The sequence below is a fragment of the Pelophylax lessonae genome, assembly GCF_965119305.1.
Source record: "Pelophylax lessonae genome assembly, chromosome: 12".
NCBI lineage: Eukaryota > Metazoa > Chordata > Amphibia > Anura > Ranidae > Pelophylax > Pelophylax lessonae.
This window is the reverse complement of record NC_138779.1, coordinates 192,185,939-192,205,308: the sequence shown is the minus strand read 5'-3', so window position 1 is coordinate 192,205,308 and position 19,370 is coordinate 192,185,939. Positions and strand designations below refer to the sequence as shown.

Here is a 19,370-nt window from a genome sequence, read left to right as displayed (position 1 = left end):
TCTCTGGTTATTGTCATGTATCCGTAAAAGAAGCATGTTTAATTATTGTTTTTCCTTACTAAATAAGTATTTGCTATTATTCAACCCTTTCGGGGGGAGGGTCAGGTTTTCTAGCTTCTCACTTGGACTATGGTTCAATGCTTCTCCCCTAATTGAGTCAATACTCTCTGGTTGGTGACGGTTCTAGTCTTGCATCATGTGCACTCCTTGTCCTCCCTCAGATCGTGTTGGCAGATTCCCCCATCAGGCAGGGGGGCTTAGGCCTCATCCAGTGTCAGATTTAGGCAGCTCTTGGGCTTCAGGTAGTCCCCAGTTCTAGTTTGTTAGGCCTGTTAGCATTGTTGCTGTTTGCTCGCCCCTCACATGGGCTGTTTTTGGAGGTTCCAACAGTATAGGACTTCCCACAATGGATGAGAAACGAGTTTATGATCATACTCTTGGTACTGCTTTCTACACATTGAGGCACGCTGTGTAAACAAGGTGTGATACTGGGCAGGCCTACAGATTTTGTGTTAGTTCAATCCTACTATAAAACAAATATGGGTGCAGGGCTAATAGTCGTATAAAATAAAAAATTAAATAAGTGTATAAAGTCCACAGTCAAATAAGTAGATGCTTAATCCATCCGTGATGTATATAGAGTGTTGGACACTCACCAAACTTATAAGAATCAACCGTGAATGTACAAACAATGGAACACCTCATGTGTTTTAAACGATTCCTGCAGTGTGCTCTCCCTTCACCATAAAGATGCACTCACCAAATGCTATGTTCAATCAAGCCTTGCGACATATCCAACCCGAATGTAAAAGGCCTGGCCTGGTAAACCGATCTCACGTGATGTGCTGGTAACTCTTTTTCTAAGAAGTCTTCTAGGGCAGCATCTGAGAGATAGGACTGCAGGTGGGAGGAGACCTAACTCCTGTAAATCCTGAGAGTCTCCACAGTGGAAGCACATGCATTCTAATGGATAGATATCCTGCCCCCTAGCTATCCATTAGATTGCATGTGCAATTGGCCTGCAGCTTACGCATGTATTTGCAAATGTGTGCAACCAAACCCCGGTTTTTAACGTATACTGTTAGACAGGTCAATTCGGTTGGTCGCTGGCTGGTTGGTAAGTTGTGACTGGAAATCTCTTCGTTTTTTTGATCAATTGGACAACAGAGTTCAGGAAAGGCGGTGGGACCCCCTTCTGCCACCCGCAGAAGTCATTGTGTGGCTATTTAGCCACTTGAATCACTTCTGCTACAGTCAGAGTCACGGGTTAAAAAATGCAATACTGGGATGATGCCTGTAGGTGCAGAAATCATCCTGGTATACCCGCCGCAAACCAAGGACGGTCATGGACGGCAAATTATTACAATAAAAACCATAGAATTGTTAAAAGGAATCCATATCCTGAATGTACAGTCAAAATGGTATAAACATAGAGCCTGGTGCATTTTGCAAAGATAAAGTGCTTCATCAGGATCCACTTGCCCTTATTTCAGGATATAGGATGTGATACAATATCTATAGAGTGTGTAACATATCAACATTTCTTATAATTCAATATATACATCACAGAAGAATGAAGCGCTAAAGAGGGGAGAAAGAGGGAGGGAGGTAGCATTTGGAAAAAAATATGGTGGTCCCCCCCTCCCGTCATTCTTCTGTGATGTACATACTGAATTTTTGTATTATAAGAAATGTTTATGTTATGTTACACTCTCTAATATAGATATTGCATCACATCCTTTTGAAATAAGGGCACATGGATCCTGATAAAGTGCTTTATCCTTGTGAAACGCGTTGATCCACCAGGCTCTGCATTTTGTACCATTTTAACTGTACATTCAGGATAGGGATCCCTTTTAACCATTCTATGGTTTTTATTGTATTATTAAAGCTGTATTGGTTTTTAATTCTACATTTTATGTGAAGTGACACTTACTACATCTTCCTTCTCCAATCTCCTAAATTTGGAAGTTTAGAGTGTTTTTTGCTTCATTTTATATATATATATATATATATATATATATATATATATATATATACACACACACACACACACACACACACACATATACATACATATGAGGATGGTGTCCATTTTTCTTTTTGTGTGTACAGTCCTTCCACCCACATACATATAAACGTATCTGGCCTTTTATCACTCCATTTAAAACTTAAAAAAAAAAAAATAGCTTGGGCTTCAACTTCAGTGAATTATTCTGCTTCGAATCTCAGCTTTCGCTTTGTACAAATCACAACTTGCGCATAAAAAAAAGTGAGAGTCACAACACATTTATTATGTGATTTAGGTGACAAGCCTTCCAGGTATAGTGGAATCATACTAGCGCTCTTTGCTGTGTACACAAAAGGTCATATCAGGGTCCAGAACAAAAAACATACAATAACTCTCACTGTAATATACAAAATCAAACAGGATTAACTGTACAAAAGAAATAAAAACAAAAAGTGTAGTATTAAACAAATGTTCTCCAGCCAGCTAGCTGCTTGCATGCAAATTGTTTCCTAAAACAAGTGCAGGATGCTCCTTGACAGCCACAAAACTCCCCTTGTCCAGGTAGGAGCCAATGCTGAAACAGTTTGGAGGAGGGCGCTGTCAAAGAAAAACTTGCACCCATTTCAACAAACTACTTGCACTTTTTTTGCAAAAAAAAAATAAAATAAAAAAGGAGGCTGAAAATAAAGCTGCAGCTGGTTAGGGATCAGGAAGTGTTTCTGGGGCTAGGAAGGAGTGTTTCCTGTCCCCCCCCCCCCCCCCCCAGAGGCAGTGGATATTAAGTGTTAACTTGGGAAGACAGCACCCCCTGGAGGAATGATAAAGTTATTGCACTGCTCTTACCCAGGCAGGATTACTACCATATTCCCTTCAACCTTATCTTTGGAGAAGTATGCGAGGGAAGCCTTTTAAGAGAACCAGTCTCACCCTCCTCTGGCATTATTCCAGGTTATTCCCAATTCTAGATAACCATTTGGTTCTGTTCACTATTGTTGAGCTGGCACCCCTCTGCCCTCCAACATCTGCAGCAGTGTTTTGTGTAGAGGCTGACAGACCCGAGCGTATCCCTGGCGGCTCAGGTGGAGGTAATCATACATGTCGTTGTGACTGATAGTGCCGTCAGAATGCACAAACCCAGGATCCACATCCAAAAGCAAGGCATTGGGCATGGAGGGCATAGCTTCGGCTAGCAGCTCATTCACCTGCTTGTTCCTGTCCCGTAAAGGGTTTGGGTCTTTTCCACGTGGCAGCAAACCCTGTGAAAACAAGAAAAGCAGTTCAGTAAAGAATTGCAGCCCAAACCAAGCTCCCAATTTTTTTTTTACATGTCTAAAGCAATGGAACCAGTTTTTTTCCTACATATAACCTGTATGGTTGCTCCTCCAGTTTTTAACTTGAGGCACCCCCTGCTCTTGACCAACTATTTAATTATCCCAGAACCCATCCCATGCGGGCCAATTACCCGTGTGTATGTCACCTTTACGGCTCATTTACATTTGCTTCAAAGAGACAAATTCTTTTTCTTTTAAAGCACTCTGAATGCCAATCAAAGCCCCTGCCATTAAATAAAATGGTAAGTTGACAGTCCTGTTCACACATTGTGTTTGCTTCTGTTCAAAAATGATACCCTATGGCACTTTCATGGTGCTTAAAAAAGTCTCCAAAGCCTCCATAAAAGTCTATGACAACGTTCGCTTACAGCACCTGCAGGTTTTGAGAGGCTTTTTTATTCAACATCCACTTTACTTTGTTTTGAAAGTATTGGAGGTACAAGATATCCCAGGATGCACTGGGAAACCAACAAGCAAACCAGAAAGGCGTCATCAGCAGTCATTTCTGGTTCATGTGTATATATTTTGGAAGTATCTGGTTCAGATGTCTCATCTAGTGTGCACCATGGAGCAGCAGAAAGGTGAGCAGGGTCCGGACTGGAGCAGAGCAACTAGCAGACACGTTGTGTGCAACATGGGAACACCATAGCAGAAGGTGAGCAGGGCCTAGAGAGCGTACTGGGGGGCAGAAGATCAACAGAGCCGGAGGACCGAAGCAGGAGAAACTAGTAGATGTCACACATGGTGAGCAGCGTGGGAGCAATATAGCGGGAGGGAGCAGAGACCGGAGAGAGAAGAGGATCAGCAAAGCTGGGGGAGGGGGGGGGGTTACTACTGAGTGGGGCATCAGCAGAGCTTGGGGGGGGGGGGGGACTACTGCTGAGTGGAGCATCAGCAGAGCTTGGGGGGGGGGGGTTACTGCTGAGTGGGGCATCAGCAGAGCTTGGGGGGGGGGGGGGGTTACTGCTGAGTGGGGCATCATCAGAGCTTGGGGGGGGTTACTGCTGAGTGGGGCATCAGCAGAGCTTGGGAGGGGGGGGTTACTGCTGAGTGGGGCATCAACAGAGCTTGGGGGGGGGCATCAGCAGAGCTGGGGGGGTTACTGCTGAGAGGCATCAGCAGCCTGTCATTGAACCGCCCCCACGCGCCAAGCTGACCGCATGGCCTAGCAGGCCTCAAGCTGCGGCCTAAATTTTCGCAAGTGCACAAATCCTAGTCTGGCAGATGCCAAAAAGGAGAGTGGGGGGCTTCAGCCAAACTCACTGGGGCCGCCCCTCCCCAATGGAGGCATCCAAAATGGCCACCCAGCTGCCTGGACGCGAGCCTCAGCGAAGCCGACCACCTAGGGGCAGCAGAGGAGAGGGCCTTCACGCCGACCCCACTGGACTGGGCTTTTTTCCATGGGGCTGCATATATGTGCATCTGTCATCATGCTCAGAGCGCACCGCACAGCTCACTCCCAGCACACAGAGCAGGGTCTCGTACTAACATTCACTACCTGGAACTCCCGATTCCTGGTCACCTGATCACTGTGATAGCCATTTAGAGGCTATCACAGTGATCAGTCAGTGTGAAGCCTGCCCCTGTGTTTATCTCTCTGCGAATGGAGGAGACAGATACATTGTATCAGGATGTAGAGGACATCTTGCAGAGAAAAAAAAAAATATATATGAAAAAAAAAAAAAATAGCTAGATCAAGGTTTGATCTAGGTCAGTGCCAGGGTTAGTGTTTGGGTCAAGGTCAAAAGGTCAGAGTCAGCATATTTCATACAGGATTTTGTTTTTTTTTTTAAGTATTTTTTTAAATTAGTATCAGTGTCAGTTAGTGTCGGTGTGTTTTAGGTAGGCTAAAAAAAAAAAAAAAAAAAAAAAAAAAAAAGCAAAATGCACACAATTGTTTCTGGGGTTTACTACAGGTACATACAACAACATACACATATGTGGTATCGCTGCAATCATCAGGATCAGGAGAATTTATTTCAGGTTGTTCTTTGGTGGTGGGTTATGGCAGTAACAAGAAATAAACAGCTACATTTTAAAAAATACATTTTTTTACGCTATTTTGGGCCAGTTTTAGTATTATAATAATAATAAAAAAAAAAAAATTTGGGAGATATCTATTACCATTTACAACCAAATAAAAGCCCAATTTGTCCTGAAAAAAACAAGGTATAATCCCCTTGGATGCACAAAATAGTTGTGATGATATTTACAGTTTTACAAAAATTGCTACATTTTGCTTAAGCATTCACATTTATTTTTCCCTTAATCATGAAGGGGTTAGGAAATTGCCATAAAACGTAATCACAAATGTGCGAATAAAGAACGCTCATCGAGCTACTCTTCTGTAGCTAAACAGTCCTGGAGACAGTACACTCCAGCGTCAGATAACATACTGTACTGTGTCCAGGACTGTTTAGTTACAGATGAGTAGCTCGATGAGCATTCTTAATTTGCACGTTTAAGTACGTTTTATGACAATTTCTTAATAAAGTGAGTTTGTGGGATAATGCACTAGGCTGGTGTGCCCTTTTGTGTTTGTTTTTTGTATAGTCGTGTAAAAGGCTGCCTCCAGCAGCTGTTCTACCCCATATCCTGACTTCTTTTTTGATTGGCTCCAAATTGTTATAACCTGCAACATTTCAGGGAGGAGGTTCTTCTCTGACACTTACCAGCACCACGACCTTAGCTTGAGGCTGCCTCTGCTGCATGCATCGGACAATGGCTTGAATGCCCCCTGAAATCTGCTCTGCAGTGTTTCCCTGGTTGAATGTGCCCACCCAAAGCACAATAATCTGTTAAAAACAAAGAAAACGAATGAAATGTACATATACATAATTCAGACTGCATCTTGCCTTTAGCTACTAAAAAGATAGATACTGCTGTAGATACTTATGCCGGTACACCCCAGGCTGGGTGCTGATTCCACAGTGGTTCATTCCCCATCTCAAACTTCAAGGTTAGTAAAGGAGAAGGTAGCTGCACTCCAAATTAAAAGCCATAGTTGAAATGTTATGAATGGTCCAACAAGTGAAACACATTAGAGGCAGAGCTCAGGTGGTCTCTTTTGCACTGGACCAAAGGTCTACAAAGTTTCTAAAGAAAGGGCCAGTTTACTCTCCATCAGACTTTAAGGGGGGCGGACTGTGCCCACTGGGAGTGAACAATGCTGAACTTTGGTATTGGGAGAGAAATAGTTGTTGACGTTGGGAGGAATAGTGCCCCATCGTTGGGTGTCAGTGGGAGGAATAGTGCCCCGTCGTTGGGAGTCAGTGGGAGGAATAGTGCCCCGTCGTTGGGAGTCAGTGGGAGGAATAGTGCCCCTTCGTTGGGAGTCAGTGGGAGGAATAGTGCCCCTTCGTTGGGAGTCAGTGGGAGGAATAGTGCCCCTTCGTTGGGAGTCAGTGGGAGGAATAGTGCCCCATCCTTGGGAGTCAGTGGGAGGAATAGTGCCCCATCCTTGGGAGTCAGTGGGAGGAATAGTGCCCCATCCTTGGGAGTCAGTGGGAGGAATAGTGCCCCATCTCCTTGGGAGTCAGTGGGAGGAATAGTGCCCCATCCTTGGGAGTCAGTGGGAGGAATAGTGCCCCATCCTTGGGAGTCAGTGGGAGGAATAGTGCCCCATCCTTGGGAGTCAGTGGGAGGAATAGTGCCCCATCCTTGGGAGTCAGTGGGAGGAATAGTGCCCCATCCTTGGGAGTCAGTGGGAGGAATAGTGCCCCATCGTTGGGAGTCAGTGGGAGAAATAGTGCCCCATCCTTGGGAGTCAGTGGGAGGAATAGTGCCCCATCGTTGGGAGTCAGTGGGAGGAATAGTGCCCCATCGTTGGGAGTCAGTGGGAGGAATAGTGCCCCATCGTTGGGAGTCAGTGGGAGGAATAGTGCCCCATCCTTGGAGTCAGTGGGAGGAAGAGTGCCCCATCTTGGAATCGGTGGGAGGAATAGTGCCCCATCGTTGGGTGTCAGTGAAAAGAATAGTGCCCCATCGTTGGGTGTCAGTGAAAGGAATATAGCCTTAAGGACCGAATAAAGGCAAGCAAAGGGCCGCATCTGGCCCCAGGGCCGCAGATTGGAGACCACTGCACTGGATCATTTGTTAAATCTTTACTCATGGCTTTTAATTTGGAGCGGTCTTCTCTATTATCAACATTGTAATAAGATTTTCCCATTTGCCCTCTATATGGCAGCACTTTTAGATGGGCTTTGCACTAGACTGTAGCACTAATTAATCACATCCACATTCGGGTGCAGGAGCTTTTGAGTTTGACCCACTTTCTCTTGCAATGTGAACAGACCTCAAAAAGGACCTGGTGCATTCAGAAAAGCACAAAGCAGGTCAAACACAGCCTCAGAATAGTCACCCACACTGCACATTTATAATAAATAGAAATCTGTAGACCTCTGAATAAAGCACAGTGCAGAAAAGCAAAGCCTGTCTATAGAAGCTCCTAATATGGAACTCTGAGTATGTTTGTGTCTCACCAATCGAAGACCCACCTTTGGTTTGATGTGTTTTAGTTCCCCGTTCTCCATTCTCCATAATACATGCTGGGTGCCCTCACCCAATCCTCCAAAGTTCAGGGCGTGCAGAGGGGAGAAGAGATCCCTCCAAATCTGGGGGAAAGAAAAAAAAAAAAAACAATCCTTGCTATGTGAGATGATGCACAGGTGATGGAAAGCATGGAAAGGAGCTTCCAAAAAGGATAAGAACTCTAAAGCAAGCAACAGTCAAATTGTGACTTTTACTAGTTAGCAGGTAATAAGCAGAATATGAATGGAACTGCAGACTGAGCAATGTTGTCACTCTCCTAAATGCAAAACTTTTATACAATTTGGATAGGAAAGGTTATTTGTAGGGTTTCACCAATACCGGAATAAGTCCCAATATGAAGCATTTGCCTGTACTCGTTCAAATGCTCAAATACCTAAAACCAATAGCAAAATGAATGGGCTCGAATTGCACTGCAAAAATCTGCACGTGACGCGGTGATATTACGGTTCGATTCAAATGCGGTTTCCCGCACCACTCCTGTGTGAGCACAGGCTTGTAATACTGACTTCAGCCTGGGTTCACACAGGAGTAGTGCAGGAAAACGCATGCAATTTTTTGCAGTGAGATTGGAGCCCATTCATTTTGTATGGACTCAAATCACACTGCAAAGGTATCGGTACTTGGTATCAGGGAGTACTAGTGTACAAGTATCGGTACTCATACTCGCCATAAAAAAAAACGGTATCTGTGCAACCCTCCTTAATTGTTTTAGCTATCCGATTCCGATTAGGGAGATTTCCCTTTAATTCCCGTCTAATGCCGGCCATACATGGATCGAAATTTGGCCTGTTCAGCAGGGACTGGTAGACTTTCGCATGGACAAGTTAGTTGTACGCAAACACAAACAAATGGCCACTGACCCCACCTAAAATTGGCCTTTGCGCCAAGGAGCAAATGGAAGGGCAACACATGTAAAACATTGCCAGCCAGTCTGCAGCCAAATGAGTTATCCTGTCTAAAGCTGGATACACATTATACAATTTTCTTTAGATTTTTTTCCTTTAGATTTACCAAAACCATATAATATGAGGTCAAACCTAAACACTTTCAATTTGTATGCAATTAGGCCGGCCCTTGCACTACATAGTTGATAGGAAATCTACCAACAAAAGTTGTATAGTGTGTACCCAGCTTAACAGTTTGCGTTAAAAACAGAGGTTTAGTTTGCACACATTTACAGATACATGTGTAGGCTGTAAAGGCCACGACAAGGCACCCCAGTATTATCTGCAGTCCTACCTAACATTTTTGAGAGCCTCCATAGTAAAAGCACATACATTATAATGGATAGGCAGAGGGCAGGTGACCCTGGTCTATTGATCAATTGAACCACTTTTGTACAACCAGCCTGCTGGAAAATTTTCTCTCGATCAGTGCTTCAGGCTATAGCAGGCAGTGCTGATCAGTATAGTCTGACAGTGGGGGAAGCCTCCCCGCTGTCAGAATACAATAACTTAGCAGAAGGGATTTCTCCACCCACATTGATTGTGTGGATGAGGGAATCAAATCATTTTCTTCAATCCGACCTGCTGGCTGAATGGAAAAAAGAAGACCAATGCATGGCAAGCAAGCACAGAAGAAAATGGGGGGAAATCTCCTCTGAAGGCCTCATGCACACGGGGCGTTTGAAAAATTGAGCTGCAAAGCCAGTTCTGACGCCAGGAAAAAGCAGCTGTAAAAACGCGCTTTTAGAAGCGTTTTGCATTGGCGTTAATGTGCGTTTGGCCACGTTTAGCAGCCTTTCTCTGCCCTCTTCTATTTTCCACTCTCAAATCCAACTACTACAGCTTAAAAATGCTTGAGGCGGCTTAAGGCTGTATACGGCGTTAACACACATTTAGGCGCTTTTACAGTCCAACGCTGCTGCTCTAGAACGCGCTGGCACTGGGTTTTTTTTTTACCGCTTCAAAATGCCTATGCCGCTTACAGCTCCTAACAGCCTATGTGTGCATGAGGCCATAGAAAAACATGGAGAGGCGTCTTTAAGCTGCAAAAAAAAAAAAAAAAAGTCTGAGGCTTCTAAAAGCAGCTGTAAAAACTAGGAATAGACCAATTATTGGCAAGGCCAATATATCGGGGGCTGATATGCACTTTCCCCGATACATCGGTATCGGTCCCGGAACTGGCCGATATTGCCCATATTTTTATGAGGTCTTTCTGCCTTCTTAGGCCGCCTCCCTCGTCTTGGACAGCCTCACCTGGAGTGGGGACTAGTCTCGCAGGAGTGTATCACAGCCATACACCCACCCACAGCAGCCCGGTGCCAGCCAGCCACCCACAGGCCCTGTACCAGCCACCCACAGGCACTGTACCAACCAGCCACCCACAGGCCCTGTACCAGCCAGCCACCCACAGGCCCTGTACCAGCCAGCCACCCACAGGCACTGTACCAGCCAGCCACCCACAGGCACTGTACCAGCCAGCCACCCACAGGCACTGTACCAGCCAGCCACCCACAGGCCCTGTACCAGCCAGCCACCCACAGGCCCTGTACCAGCCACCCACAGGCACTGTACCAGCCAGCCACCTACAGACCATGTACCAGCCAGCCAGCCACAGGCACTGTACCAGCCAGCCACCCACAGGCACTGTACCAGCCAGCCACCCACAGGCACTGTACCAGCCAGCCACCCACAGACCATGTACCAGCCAGCCACCCACAGACCATGTACCAGCCAGCCACCCACCATAGGAAGCCAGCAAGCCAGTCATTAAGCATTAAACAAAAATTAACATGTTCAGTACCAGATTTGTGTCAAAAATTGCCTTTAATTTTAAAAACTTTAAATGTACAAAATATCTGCCCATATCGGCCAATACTGATACGTTGTGACCAAAATATGGGTATCGGCCCTGACAAACCATATCGGTCTATCCCTAGTAAAAATGCCCTGTGTGCATGAGGCCTAAGAGTTGTCATGGGATTAGTTGTCCCCTTTGGAAGATTTCCCCTCTATTCCTGTACTGGAGAAAACTATAGCATTTTGATTTCCGATGAGAGAGGATAGGAGTTGAATCCTACAAAATCAGATGGGACCGGATGTCTTTGGGGGGCATTGTAGACCATAAAAACAAGGAAAGGAGAGCCACACTCAAAGTTTAATTCCATGAACCTTTTTGCCGCTCACGTAACGCACTTTAGCTCCCACATGGCGCACATACGAGTCCATGTATGACCAAGGTTTCTGTGCCGAGAACATGCTCACTAAGGCCTCGTGCACACTGGATGTTTTGAAAACTCTCCTAAAAGCCTTTCCTCCTGGCAGCAGCGTTTTGAAGAAAAACCACCACCTGAAGCTTGTAAGTGTGTAACCAGCTAATGTGCGTTTCTAAATGTGGTTCCAATGTGCGGTTCTAACCGTCAAGTGCTTGGGCATGAATTAGTTTCGTTGGCCAAAAGAATAAATTATTCTTGCCATTGAAATTAATTAACGTTTAAGCACTAAATGCGCCTAGTGATAACATGCGTTTAGACATGTTAACACGTGTTTACAAGCACCAAGTGTGTTTTTTTTTCTTCTGCTGCTCCTGGATGCACTGGCAGTGTTTTTTTTTTCCTGCCTCTAAATGCTGCTAAAAGCCTATGTGTGCATGGACACAGGATAACATGCAGGGGGAAAAAAACCTGACACCCCTAGAAGCAGCTGCAAAAATGTCCAGTGTGCAGAAGGCTGTAATAATTGGGATATGGTGGACTGACTTATGCTACCAAAATGACAGCCAATTACAGTGGCCACGTGATCAGGCAGCCCTTCCAGCTTCCCCCTCATCCTGGTCATTAAGACCCAGTTAAAAGGATGGCCAGGATTGGGTGGGAAGGGATTAAAACAGATACATTTGAATAGGCTATGTGTGCAAATTATATGGATCTATTTTAATGGAATTAACCCCTTCGTGCCTAAGGGTAAAGCAAATGTTAATGCCGAAGCACAATTTTGCAACTTTGATATGCATTAGTAAAACTGTACATAATTGCAACTACTTTGTACATTCCGGAGGATTATACCTTGTTTTTTCAGGACAAATTAGGCTTTCATTTGGTGGTAAATGGATATCTCCTGATTTTTTTTATTTTTATTATTAAAGGAAATAGCAAATAAATAAAATAAAAAAAAATAGGATTTTTGTACTTCCTGTAAAATCCATTTCTCTGAGTTAATTGACTGACAACAGCGCTCCATATTCAGAACTGCAGGGTTATATCGCCCTCCACAGGAGTAGGACACTAGGCAGTAAAAAAAAAAAAAAAAAAATGGCAACGCCTGTGGGCAGTCCTAGCTTGTATACATGCCCCTCTCTACTATAGGCCTTTCGTTTAGTAACAAGCAGTGTCAGAAGTATCAACACCCCACAGAGGGGTGGGCGCTGTGTCCTTCAATGAATTCAGAGAAATGGATTTTATGGCAAGTACAAAAATCCTATTTTCTCTTTCGTTCATTGACGGACACAATGCTCCATATTCAGAACTATATGGACATCCCCAAGCAGTGGCAAACATGAGGGGTGGGACAACAAAAAAATCCCAAGGCTAAACACAAGAAGCCAACCAGGTAACAGGAGTTCAACAAAAAAAACAACTGGAGCCCAACCTGAACAATACACCCCCAAAGAGGGAACAGACCCTATAAACAGCAGCCTGCAAAACCTTGTGGCCAAAAGAAGCCTCTGCAGATGCTAAAATATCCACTTTATAGAATTTAGTGAAAGTGTGAACCGATGACCAAGTGGCCACCTTGCAAACCTGGGCCACTGACGCCTGATGACGGAAGGCCCAAGAAACACTAAGCGCCCCAGTAGAGTGCGCCGTTACAGGGAATGGAGGAACCTTGATAGAACTGACCCACTGATCACATTCGTGCGGGAGACTTTGAAGATGGAGGATGCAGGCACTGCACCCATATCACCATAGGGGCACCTGAAAGCAGAGCACCCCGCAACCGGCAGCAGAGAGGGAGGGACCCCACCAGGACTCACCACCCCACCGGAGAAGCGTGGTTTACACCAGAGATAGCCAAGCATCCACGTGCCGCATCCAGGGAAAGAGGAAACCCAGGAGTCAACACCAGGGGAAAAGGAGGAGCCCCTACAGCAATAATCGCCGCCCAGAGGCTCCACTGTCATGGCCGCTGCTCTCTATGCACGCCGGGCCAACCAAAAATGGCCGCCAGACTACTCAAACATGGTCACCGGGATAGAAAACAACAGAGGCCCCAAAAGCAACGGTACTGACCACAGCAAAATGGCCGCCACACGCGGCACCCACGAGGCTCCCAGGGACCAAAGAAAGACCCCTGGAGCCCAGGCTGCAATCTACAGCGGAAGGAGGGACCCAGGCGCAACACCACAAAACTGTCAGCGCCCACCCCAGCATGAAAGTCTGTCCCACTGGTGGCATGCCCACATGTCCCTGCCACCCCCTCTCCTTCATGGTACAGTGCCGCACACTAGCCCCCATTCACCTACCAACCAACAGCGCTACCCCGGAGGGGTGGGGGTTTTCAAAGATGGCCCATAGGGACCACACAAAACAGAGGGGGGCCTGGGGGGGGGGGGGGAGGGATAACCCGTAGGTCTGATCGTCCCGGGAGGGTGCCCGCATACACCCCACACCGCATCCAGGGGGAAAGGGGGGACATCTTACCATACCACGGAACCTGGTGGGCACCAGTCCAGACAGAACCCCTCCCCATCTAAATAGGGGGCTGTCGGCAAGGAGGAACGCTGCAACTCTGGCGTATGCGACCTCACAAAGCACTTACCTTGCAGGCCAGCCCTTGTCCAGTGGGGCTATGTCACGGCCAACCCAGTGCGGAGCTCTGGTCTGCACCCGCTCGCTGGCCAGACTGGGAGGACCACTGGATCTAGCTATCCAGCCTGTCGCCCAGTCCGGCAGTTGATTGTAGATCTCACAGGAAAAAACAGGAGAAAAAAATGGCATTTAAAAGGAAAAAATTGCCAGAACCAAAGATCCCAGCAGGGAACTAGGTCCTTACTCCTGACTAGGCAGAAAAAAAATTAAGGCCTATAGCAGAGATGGGGATGTATACCCTTTACGTAGAAATGCCCATAGGCGTAGCCAAGTCTTTTTTCTGCCAAGTGTCCCTACTTTTGTAGGAGGCGATATAACCCTTTGGGACTGAATATGAAGCTCTGTGTCCATCAATGAACGAGCGATTATGAAAAAAGTTCCTGCACTATGTTTTACCAACTTCATTGCGACTTGCATAGACTTCTGTTTAATGAAATCGGCAGTGCAAATTGCACTAATGTGTGGCTTTGAAATTGCGCTGAAGTAGCGTGATTTCAAAGTCGCACCGGTATGAACCAGGGCTTAAAGATACAATGCATCCGTCCTCTCCATGGGGGTCGGGCTTCACAGCGACTGATCACTGTGATAGCCAATCAGAGGCTATCACAAAGATTAGGTGACTCAAAATCAGGAGTTCTGGGTCCCGAGCATTAGTATGGGACCCAGGGCTTCCAGTGAGACCCAGTCTCTGTGTTGGGAGCGCGCTGTGCGACGAGCTCCCAGCACAAAGACAGATACACATATATGCGGCCCCACGGCATAAAGGCCAGTCCAGAGAGGCTGTATATATGTGTACTGTCAGTGGGAAGGGGTTAAACTTTACATTTGGACTCTAAGGTTAAGTAAGAAACTCCATTCCTTGTTTAAGATTTGTATTGCTTTCATTTTGGATTTTCCCTCACCTCCTACCTGGTAAAACCAACCGGACAGGAAAAGAGAATTTTTTTTTTTTTTTTATTGACCGGAGCCCTGGATAGCAGTAAAAACACGAGGTTTTACACCTCCCTCATTCAATCGGTTTAGGCCTTTTCATACATTTTTACCTCAAACTGATGCATCAGCTGGACATTAGAATCTCCTATGAACACGACCTCGGGCTCCTTGTCTTTGCTGCTCGACACAAAGTGATTGTGCTGTAAGATACAAAAACCAATAAGGGCCCATTAAAATGAGGAGATGTATATAATTTTTTTCCCAAAAAGGTTTCCTTTTTTTACAGTCATGTACATTATACAATACAGCAAGCACATGGAGCTTTAAAACCCCTTTTCACATATTTTCCCCATACACTGGCTAAAGATTTCTGGACATTTGACCTTCGAATTATCTCCTTGAATATACAATTCCAAAACCATGGGCATTAATATGGTGTTGCCCCTCCCCACTTTATGGCTAGAAGAGAAGAGGACCTGTCTTTTAATCGAGATTTCCAATTAATCCCAAAGGTGTTTGGTAGGGTTGAGGTCAGAGCTCTCTGCAGACCACTCCAGTTCCTCCTCACCAAACTGATCAAAGCGTGTCTTTATGGAGATGGCTTTGTACACAGGAGCATAATGGCGGAACAGAAACGGACCTTTACCAAACCTCAAGGTTGGAAGAGTAATGCCTCATACACACGCAATTATTATTGCCCGAGAATTTTCGGCCAATGATTTTTCGGCTTGTTAGTATGATGCTTTCGACAACCGACTGACTTTTCGGCCGAATAAAATCTGGTGTGCAGGCTATAAAATTTTTGTTGGCCGTCAACACAACGGCCGATTTCCCGTCAGTTAGTACAGATTTCGGCAGACAAAAATCTGATGAGCAAGACTGGGCATGCTCAGAGAAGAAAAAACACACGGAAAGTAAACCAGCACATGACATCACTTCTGAAGTAGATTTTTGTTGGCCGAGAAAATTCGTGTGCAGTCTAGAGCACATTCCAACCAACAAAACACCACTCTGGACAAAAGTCGGACGATCGGTCGGCTGATAATTGTTGCGTGTGTACGAGGCTTAAATGTCTTTGTATGTGGTAGTGTAAACATTTCCTTTCACTGAAAGCACCTGAACACAATTTGAAGGGGTGTCCAAATAATTTTGGCTGTATAGGTGTGAGGGTCGGTGTGTGCTCTCCTCTACTCGACAGAAGAGGACCATTTAGTGGACTTCTGTCAAAGGCATATGTTGGAAACTTGTTATCAATAAGCCAATCAGCTCCAGTTACCGATCAGTGTATTCTGACAGCGGCAGGGGCAGGATTCCTCCATCCACCTGAGATACAGTACTGTCCAAAAATTTTGGCCAGGTGTGACAAAATGCTGTAAATGAAGAAAGCTTTCAGAAATAGAAGTGTTAATAGTTTATATTTATCAATTAGCAAGATGGAAAGTAAATGAACAGAAAACAAATCCAAATCAAATCAATATTTGGGGTGACCGGAGCCCTGATCTCAGCATCATGGAGTCTGTCTGGGATTACATGAACAGACAGAAGGATTTGAGGAAGCCGACATCCACAGATCTGAAGAGGTTTGTAACAACCTACCTGCTGAGTTCCTTCAAAAACTGTGTGCAAGTGTACCTAGAAGAATTGATGCTGGTTTGAAGGCAAAGGGTGTTCACACCAAATATTGATTTGATTGGTATTCAGACAGTGCTTAAAGCGGAGTTCCGGGCACAGATGTCATTTTTTGATGAACATACCCCCGGGACAGTAAGGGCTAGCACATTCCACAATGGCTAGCCTCTGATCTGTCCCGGTTCGCACTTACCTTTTAGAAGAAATACTTACTTAGAAAATTTCTTCCACAGCGTTTCCATCTCTCTTGTGGGCAGCTGAAGCCGGCGCGGTCCTCTTCTGTGTCTTCTTCCGCGTCTTCTTCTCCCAGAATGCGCCGCACCGGCCCCTCTTGTCACTTCCGGTGCGGCGCCGCATTCCTAAACAGCTTCTGGGCATGCCCAGAAGCTGTTTAGCAGGGGAATGCGGCGTCGCCCGGAAGTGACGAGCGGGGCCGGTGCGGCGCATTGATTCCTGGGAGCGATGACATTTAGCTCCCAGGAATCATCGCGGCGCAGGAAGTGACGGGTGAGCCGCGGCTCCGAGGGAGGAAGCAGTCAGAGGTGAGTATTTACGATCTTCAATAAAAAGGTGAGTAAACAAAAAAAATAAAAATAACTATCCAATTCCTTTTCAGGTCAGGTATACCTAGCGGAGGGGCACAAAAAAAAAAATCGTTTTTGTGCCCGGAGCTTTAACCATAAACTGACGAGTTATACCATAACTTCTATAGTGAATATCACTATTATAGTAAAACCAATCAATGTTCCAACATGATACTATAAAAGTGACAAAGACTCGTAAGGATTTATGTTTGGAGATGTAAAATATGGCATTTTAGCCTTACTGTAAAATCCATTTCTTTGATGTTCAATGACAGACCCAGCACCTGATCTTCTTGGGTTATACTGCCCCCTACAGGAGTAGGACACTAGGCAGAATAAAAGACTGACTACGCCTATGGGCAGTTCCAGGAGTATACACCCCCTCTCTGCTATAGTTTGGTACTCAGTAAGTTTTGTTACTAGCAGTGTCAGAAGAATTACAATTTCACAGAGGGGTGTGTGCTGTGTTCGCCAATGAACATTGGAGAAATGGATTTTATGGCAAGTCAAAAATCACATTTTCTCTTTCGTTCATTGACGGACACAGCTCCTGATCTTCTTAACCATTGGGACATCCCAAAGCAGTGTCAAACATGAGGGGTGGGAAAAGCAAGAAAAAATTCCCAAGGCTAAAACCGTAGCCAACCAGGTAACCGGAGCTTAACCACAAATCAACTGGAGCCCACCTGAAAACTTTACAACCCCCAAAGAGGGAACAGGCTTTCTAAACAGCAGCCTGCAAAATCTTGCGGCCAAAAGAAGCATCCGCAGATGCCAACACATCCACTTTATAGAATTTTGTGAAAGTGTGCACCGATGAACAGGTGGCCGCCTTGCAAACCTGCGTCACTGACGCCCGATGATGGAAGGCCCAAGAAGCACTGAGCGCCCGATTAGAGTGTGCCTTGACATGGAAAGGAGGGACCCGACCCTTAATGGAATAGTCTCCGTCTGTCTGATCCATCTGGAAATGGTCGCAGAAGAAGCGGACAGTCCTTTCCGAGGCCCATCCGTGAGCACAAATAGTGAGCCTGACTTCCTAAAAACTGTAGCTGCCAGGTACACCCGGATAGCCCGAACCACATTCAGGGCATGCAATGCCACTTCTCTAGGATGTTTTGGCCTGGGACACAGGGAAGGCAAAACAATGTCTTCATTCAATGGAAATCAGAGACACCCTTTGGAAGGAACGACGGACAGTGGTGAAGAACCACCTTATCTCTGTGGACCACCAAGTAAGGTAAACGACAAGATAATGCCGCCAATTATGACACCCTGTGGGCACAGGTGACTGCCACCAAATAGGCCACCTTCTGGGACAGCGTAAGCAGGGGAATGTCCCGAAGATTTTCAGAGGGAGTCTTCTGGTGACCTGAGAGCACCATGTTGATATCCCAATGCAGTAACGGAGACCGCACTGGAGGAGCCAAGTGTCAAACCCACTAAAGAAAGGTACACACCAGTAAATGCGTGGCCAAAAGTTCATTAAAGAAGACCGCCAAGGCCGACACCTGGCCCTTGATGGTACTCAAAGCCAATATCTGCTCAACCCCTTCCTCGAAGGGGTCAAGACCCTAGCCACCGAAAAAGAGCGACGGTAAACCTCAAGTGACTCACAACAGGAAATGTACATTTTCCACATACGATAGTAGATCTTCCTAGAGGTAGACTTACTTGCTTTCAACAGCGTTGGAATCACCGACATAGACAAACCTCTATCCTTAAGCACCTGGCTTTCAACAGCCAAGCCGTCAAAGCCAGCTTCTGTAAAGCAGGATGGAAGATCAGCCTTTGGGACAGCAGATCCTCCCTGAGAGGCAGTCTCCAAGGGACGTCGGCAACCAGCTGCACCAGGTCGGCGTCACTAAAATGACTGGAATCCCTTCTGTCTCGATCCTGCACAAGAGTCTCAGCAGAAGCTTGAGAGGAGGGAAGGCGTAAATCAGATGATATGATCATTCTCATCCTTTTTTGTAAATCGGATGATACTGGCCCCATGGGGACACCAGAGTGTTTGTAACGTCCACCAGAGGATCCTGTGCCACAAACCTCTGCACCTTTCTGTTGAGCCGAGGCGCCAACAGATCCACCTCAGGAGTGCCCCACCGGAGACACAATTGATGAAACATTCCGGATGAAGGGACCTCTACTCTTGGTTCAAAGCCTGCCGTCTTAATAATCAGCACATGCATGCAAGTCCAGAGGGATGACCACCTGCTGGACAGCAGAACATGAATTGCAGCACCAGCAGACTCACCACCTCACAGAACAGGCACCGGCAGCATCAGGGTAAACTGCAATCCACGTGCGGCATCCAGGGAAGGAAGAGACCCAGGAGTCAGCACCAGGGGATAAGGAGGGGCTCCCACAGCTGAAATTGCTGCCCAGAAAGGCTCCAATGTCATGGCTGCCACTATTTTCAATGCCGGTCTAACGCAAAATGGGCGCCGGACTACACAAACATAGCCACCGAGTAATACAGAATACAGGCCATAACAGAATGGCGGCTCCACGCGGAAGCA

At 46.1% G+C, this 19,370-nt stretch overlaps 1 protein-coding gene across 1 annotated transcript in view; it reads right to left on the bottom strand.

Annotated features, from left to right (window-relative positions):
* Positions 1–2,268: 2,268 nt before the first annotated feature.
* PAFAH1B3 (platelet activating factor acetylhydrolase 1b catalytic subunit 3) overlaps positions 2,269–19,370 on the bottom strand; it is a 28,052-nt gene continuing 10,950 nt past the window's right edge. The window contains exons 3-6 of the mRNA XM_082273597.1: positions 14,746–14,835; positions 7,839–7,955; positions 6,015–6,137; positions 2,269–3,267 (exon numbers count right to left, since the gene is read on the bottom strand). Of these exons, the coding sequence (XP_082129723.1) occupies positions 2,998–3,267; positions 6,015–6,137; positions 7,839–7,955; positions 14,746–14,835 (600 nt within the window). The 3' untranslated portion in view covers positions 2,269–2,997. The remainder of the gene's footprint in view (positions 3,268–6,014; positions 6,138–7,838; positions 7,956–14,745; positions 14,836–19,370) is intronic.